At 39.0% G+C, this 6,851-nt stretch overlaps 1 protein-coding gene across 2 annotated transcripts; it reads left to right on the top strand.

Moving 5' to 3' along the window:
- The first annotated feature begins 1,035 nt into the window (after positions 1-1,035).
- On the top strand, positions 1,036-5,593 carry RANBP6 (RAN binding protein 6). 2 transcript variants are annotated; one of them, XM_025912824.2, is made up of 2 exons: positions 1,036-1,184; positions 2,300-2,510. In XM_025912824.2, exons 1-2 carry the CDS (start codon positions 1,049-1,051, stop codon positions 2,368-2,370), a joined length of 207 nt encoding a protein of 68 aa, XP_025768609.1. In that variant the 5' UTR covers positions 1,036-1,048; the 3' UTR covers positions 2,371-2,510. The 2 variants fall into 2 exon arrangements, with proteins under 2 accessions (XP_025768609.1, XP_025768593.1); XM_025912808.2 differs by having other exon boundaries at positions 1,036-5,593.
- The last annotated feature ends 1,258 nt before the right edge of the window (positions 5,594-6,851 follow it).

The raw sequence follows: 6,851 nt of genomic DNA, 5'->3' as shown, positions 1-6,851 counted from the left end.
ACACACCTGCTTCAATTTAAAGAAACAATATTTAACTTCAAGGACATTTGTTTCTTACAATAATCTCAGCATCTTCCTACTAAAAGGAAAACCATAAAAGCATTTTACAGTGTAGGCAACATTCAAAGAAAACTTTGAGTGACGTGACCAAGGATACAAAATTAATTTACAGATAAGACCAGGATTCAAGTCTTCTGATTACTAGCCCCGATCACTTTCCACCATACTTTATTCAGTTGTTTTTCTCATTCTTTATTATTATCCACGGGCCAGGTGATTCTGACACACCAGGGTTTGAGCACCACTGTTTTTAGTGCTTTAGATGTGGTAGTGGGATGGCAATCAATGTCTTTACCTTTTATTGTACTTATTTGATAAACAGCTTTACTGAGGTATTATTCACATACCATACAATCCACCAATCTAACAATGCAATGGTTTTTAGTATAATCACAGAGATGTACAACTATTACCACAATTAATTTTAGAACATTTCATCACCCCAAAAGAAACCGACTATCTGATAGCAGTCATTTTACATTCTCTCCTTCCCACTGCCTCTGTAAATCTACTTTCCGTGTAGATTTGCCTTTTCAAGACCCTTCATATAAACGGAATCATACAATATGGGACCTTTTGTGACCGGCTTCTTCCACCTGGAGGGTTTTCAAGATGCAATTATTGCGTTAAAATTACCGGGGTAACAACAGAGTAGTTTATTAATATAACGGAGGTAAAAAGTCACCCACAATCCCATTCTAATACATTCAAATCATACTTTTCTTTTTCTTTTTTTTCTTCTTCTTCTCTGCAGGTGTCTTTTCATCTGATTGGAAAACAGACCGAGGATGTCCCTCATCCCCACCCCATCTCACTTATGCCCCCCGCCCCCAGGCCCAGCAGCCCACCTCCGGGAGCTCAGACACAGCACCCCGCCAGCAGTGGATAAGCAGCCCCGCCCATCCCCTCGGGCGCCTCCCTTACGTCACTGTTTCTGGCCTCAGACCCCCTCCCTCCATCTCCGTCGCGGTTTCTTTGACAGAGCGCTATGGCGGCGGCCGGGTCTGCAGGGGTACCGGCCACCGTGTCGGGAAAGCAAGAGTTTTACCAGCTTCTGAAGAACCTGATCAATCCAAGCTGTATGGTGCGGAGGCAGGCAGAAGAAATCTATGAAAATATTCCAGGTCTGTGTAAGACTACATTCCTCTTAGATGCTGTCAGAAATAGAAGAGCAGGTTATGAGGTGAGACAAATGGCTGCCGCGCTGCTACGACGGCTTTTGTCCTCTGGGTTTGAGGAAGTCTATCCAAATCTGCCTTCTGATGTTCAGAGGGACGTCAAGATTGAACTGATACTGGCCGTTAAGTTAGAAACACATGCTAGCATGAGGAAAAAACTTTGTGATATTTTTGCAGTGCTGGCCAGGAACTTGATAGATGAGGATGGCACTAACCACTGGCCTGAAGGTTTGAAGTTCCTTATTGATTCAATCTACTCTAAAAATGTAGTTCTTTGGGAAGTTGCACTTCACGTTTTCTGGCACTTTCCTGGGATTTTTGGGAACCAAGAGCGGCATGATTTGGATATCATCAAACGTTTGTTGGACCAGTGCATTCAGGATCAAGAACATCCAGCAATCAGGACATTATCTGCTAGAGCTGCAGCTGCATTTGTACTTGCTAATGAGAATAATATTGCTCTTTTCAAGGACTTTGCAGACTTGCTTCCTGGAATCTTACAGGCTGTGAATGACTCATGCTACCAAGATGATGATTCAGTGCTAGAATCCCTTGTTGAGATTGCAGATACCGTACCTAAATACCTGGGTCCTTATTTAGAAGATACTCTGCAGTTGAGTCTGAAGTTATGTGGAGACTCTAGACTTAGTAATCTGCAACGCCAGTTGGCCCTTGAAATAATAGTGACCTTGTCTGAAACTGCAACCCCAATGTTGAAAAAACATACAAATATAATTGCACAGGCAGTTCCTCATATATTAGCAATGATGGTTGATCTACAAGATGATGAGGACTGGGTAAATGCCGATGAAATGGAAGAAGATGATTTTGACAGCAATGCCGTTGCTGCTGAGAGTGCACTAGACAGACTGGCTTGTGGGCTTGGTGGGAAACTTGTTTTACCAATGACTAAGGAGCACATCATGCAGATGCTTCAGAGCCCTGACTGGAAATATCGACATGCTGGATTAATGGCCTTATCTGCCATTGGAGAAGGATGCCATCAGCAAATGGAATCAATTCTAGATGAAACAGTTAACTCTGTTTTGCTTTTTCTTCAGGATCCTCACCCAAGAGTGAGGGCTGCAGCCTGTACTACACTTGGGCAGATGGCTACAGATTTTTCTCCTAACTTCCAAAAGAAATTCCATGAAACAGTGATTGCAGCTTTGTTGCGTACCATGGAAAATCAAGGTAATCAGCGTGTACAATCACATGCGGCTTCTGCACTTATTATTTTTATTGAAGACTGTCCGAAAACATTGCTAGTTCTATATTTGGATAGTATGGTGAGAAATCTACATTCCATCTTGGTGATTAAACTTCAAGAATTGATTCGGAATGGAACTAAATTGGCCTTGGAACAGCTTGTGACAACCATTGCCTCAGTTGCAGATACAATAGAAGAAAAATTTGTTCCATATTATGATATATTTATGCCATCACTAAAGCACATTGTTGAGCTTGCTGTTCAGAAGGAACTCAAGCTTCTGAAAGGAAAAACTATTGAATGCATTAGCCATGTTGGTCTTGCTGTTGGGAAGGAAAAATTTATGCAAGATGCATCAAATGTGATGCAGCTATTGTTGAAGACACAATCAGACTTAAATAATATGGAAGATGATGACCCTCAGACATCTTACATGGTTTCAGCATGGGCTAGAATGTGCAAAATTCTTGGAAGTGATTTTCAACAGTACCTTCCACTAGTTATTGAGCCTCTTATTAAGACTGCTTCAGCTAAACCTGATGTTGCTCTCTTAGACACACAAGATGTGGAAAATATGAGTGATGATGATGGATGGCAATTTGTAAATCTTGGAGACCAACAAAGTTTTGGAATTAAGACTTCAGGACTTGAAGCAAAAGCAACTGCTTGCCAGATGTTGGTTTACTATGCTAAGGAGTTAAGGGAAGGATTTGTGGAATATACAGAACAGGTTGTAAAGCTGATGGTTCCTTTATTGAAATTTTATTTCCATGACAATGTTCGAGTGGCAGCAGCAGAGTCTATGCCTTTTCTCCTGGAATGTGCAAGAACTCGTGGCCCAGAATATCTTGCACAGATGTGGCAATTCATATGTGATCCCTTAATCAAGGCTATTGGGACTGAACCTGATACAGATGTACTCTCAGAAATAATGAATTCTTTTGCAAAGTCCATTGAAGTAATGGGAGATGGGTGCCTTCTTGATGAACACTTAGAAGAACTAGGAGAAATATTGAAAGCAAAACTTGAAGGACACTTTAAAAACCAAGAACTGAGACAGGTTAAAAGACGGGAAGAAAACTACGACCAGCAGGTTGAAATGTCTCTGCAAGATGAGGATGAATGTGATGTTTATATTCTGACCAAAGTATCAGATATTTTGCACTCATTATTTAGTACTTACAAGGAAAAGATTTTACCATGGTTTGAACAGCTTCTTCCATTAATTGTAAATCTAATTTGTTCGAGTAGGCCATGGCCAGATAGACAGTGGGGATTGTGCATATTTGATGATATTATAGAGCACTGCAGTCCAACCTCATATAAGTATGTAGAATATTTTCGGTGGCCAATGCTACTAAATATGCGAGATAACAACCCTGAAGTCAGGCAAGCAGCTGCTTATGGCTTGGGTGTTATGGCACAGTTTGGTGGAGATGATTATCGTTCTTTATGTTCAGAAGCTGTCCCATTGCTGGTAAAAGTTATTAAGTGTGCAAATTCCAAAACCAAAAAAAATGTCATTGCTACAGAGAACTGTATCTCAGCGGTAGGGAAGATTTTGAGGTTTAAGCCTAACTGTGTAAATGTAGATGAAGTTCTTCCACATTGGTTATCATGGCTTCCACTGCATGAGGATAAAGAGGAAGCTATTCAGACTTTGAGTTTTCTCTGTGATTTAATTGAAAGTAACCACCCAGTTGTACTTGGTGCAAATAATTCCAATCTTCCCAAAATAATCAGTATAATTGCAGAAGGAAAAATTAATGAGACTATTAATTATGAAGATCCTTGTGCTAAACGCCTAGCTAATGTTGTGCGTCAGGTACAGACTTCTGAAGAATTATGGTTGGAATGCATATCGCAACTTGATGAGGAGCAGCAGGAAGCTCTACAAGAGTTGCTAAATTTTGCTTGATGCACGTTAATGTCACTTGAATATCTTCTACCATAAAAGTAATTCCAAATAACTATTGTGAATGGATTCCATTACAATTGTGAGAACTGTTCTCTCCTTGCCAAGCAGTTTATATTCCTTCCCTATATGTTTCTCCAGGATTAGTCAGTGTTACAGCCTTGTGTTCACCTTGCATGTTTTATCTTTTAAATATAGAGCTTGGTGATAACCATTGTCTTAGTGTTTGTCACCTTTCCCCTAGTTGATGTGAAGTACATAAATTGTTGCTACTTGTCTGAATTATTGATGCTGGGCAAACAATATACTTGTGTGAAGATGTCATGCTGCCCATCACAAGGTGCTGAGAGCTTACAAAGATAGGAGAACTTCCAAGGCAAACTATTTGGAATTGTGGGTGAAAGATATAGTGGCAAGCTTATTCCTCCGGGTGCTTTTCATGGTAATGGGAGGATGCTGAAATTGGGAGATACTGCCTTGGATGTGGAGAGATTTCTCTATATATTATGTGAACTTTTTCATCATGTCCTCCTGAGAACTGGGTGAAGCATATCCATATTCTAGTCCTCAAGGTGTCCAGCTGAGAGTTAAGAGAATTGTAAAATCTTATCCTGACTGGTCTCTATTTTTCAAGTTATCCAGGACTCTAAGAACTATAGTTACTGCAAAGGGTATCCTGGTACATGGAACATTGGTAGCATGTAACATACTATTCTGCAGTGTTTGACAAATAGTAAGTAATCAATATTTGTGGGAGTCAATCAGTATTATGTGTTTAAGCAGAATATTGCATTGTGTATATATGCCATTTTCCCCCTGAAAGCAGCCCAACAAGGAGAGAAGCCCTGATTTAAAATGGAGTTTAAATAGATTTCTATTTTGAAGAAGTTCTTAATAGATTCTATAGTAGCACTGAAGATGAAAGGGAAGCAAAATTAATTTTATCTTTAAACATGAGAAAAAACAGCTTTGACTCCAGTCAAATAGCAGTAGATGTGCATTTTAAGAAAACAGCTAATCTAGAGTTAATTAATTGGAATGTTGATCTTTAATGTCCAGCTTTTTGTAGGGTAGAAAAAAAGCTTTCTACTCAGTGAATCATTGACCCAAAATTTAAGAACAAATGTATCTGTCATGATTTCCTGGGGTATTGTGAGTACTGTGTATGTAAAGTATTTAGCAAATATTTAAGACCTAGTAAGTGCTTAATAAATGGTACCTGTTAATGTTGTTGTTTGTTTGCACCTCTGCTGTGTGTGTGTGTGTGTGTGTGTGTGTGTGTGTGTGTGTGTGTTAATGGTTTGGAATTCCTTTTACATTAGAATTTCCCTGATTCACTCCCTGCCAGTTCAGATGAGCAGGCCATGTAGGCTGTTGTGGACAGAAATATGAAGTTGAGATTTTAGATATGGATTTCCCGTCCATTCCCTGCAATGATTTATTATTTATTACAATAAATAATAGGAAAGGACATTAAGTATAGTATAGTCACAATTTTATTTAAGATAAATAAAAGTATACATAAATAAATAGAAAAATTCTGCAACAAGATATTAATAAAATTTTCTCTGGGTGGTGGGATTAAATGGCAATTTTTCTTCTCACTAATAATTTACCTACAACCAACATATTTCTTGTATAATAGTTTTTTTAAGCTTAAGGATCTGATCCTACTTTCATAAAAGCTAAGATCACAATCATTGTGTCCTCTCCATGACCTATAGAGCTGTGGTTCCTTCAACTCCTACCTCTTTATCTTAATTGATATCCCATCAGAAGCCCTTGATCAAATTTCTAGCAATTCCCTACACTCTTGTGCATGAAAATTGGAAATTCTGCCAGATGGCCTTGGAGAATTAGGTACCTTGGAGAATTTTGAAGTGTGACAGACCTAGATTTGAATTTTGGCAAACTACTTTCTTAACCTAAGCATCAGTTTCTACATCTGTAAAATAGGCATAATACCTATGATTGTTGTGAGAATTAAAGGTGATAATGAATGTAAGGTGCTTAGTGGCACAGGAGTCAATAAATACAATCTATATTATGAGAGTCATGAAATAGAGTTGGTGGCTAAAGATAAAGAGGGGATATTTGCTGGGGGAATGGTCAAAGGAAATGAAGGATGCTCAATGAGACTCATTTTGGGTTGCCATTTGCTGAAATTAGACTGTTCCCTGGCTTTGTTGCTGTGAGCTGAGGTACATCTAAGGGCTCCGAGGAGAAAGCGAAATGTCTCATAAATTACAAATGACTGATGAGAGGAGACCTTGAAAACTGGATAATGGGTGTCCAGTGGGTGGGAGTGTCAATACTCAATAAGTGTTCTCATTTAACTATTTTACCTAATTCTGCTACTTAACTTACTGCTACTCTTTCCCCCCCTTCTCCCAAAAGCTTTGAAGTTTTGACTTTTATTGGTTCATTAAAGGTTCACAATAATCAAGGATCAGAATATCCTGACCATTTGTTTAGATGACTTGTACTT

This window comes from Puma concolor, chromosome D4 (genome assembly GCF_028749965.1).
Source record: "Puma concolor isolate L17-30 chromosome D4, mPumCon1.1.hap2, whole genome shotgun sequence".
In the NCBI taxonomy this organism is placed as follows: Eukaryota; Metazoa; Chordata; class Mammalia; order Carnivora; family Felidae; genus Puma; species Puma concolor.
The sequence above is the reverse complement of the archived record's forward strand: the minus strand, read 5'-3'. Positions and strand labels throughout refer to the sequence as shown.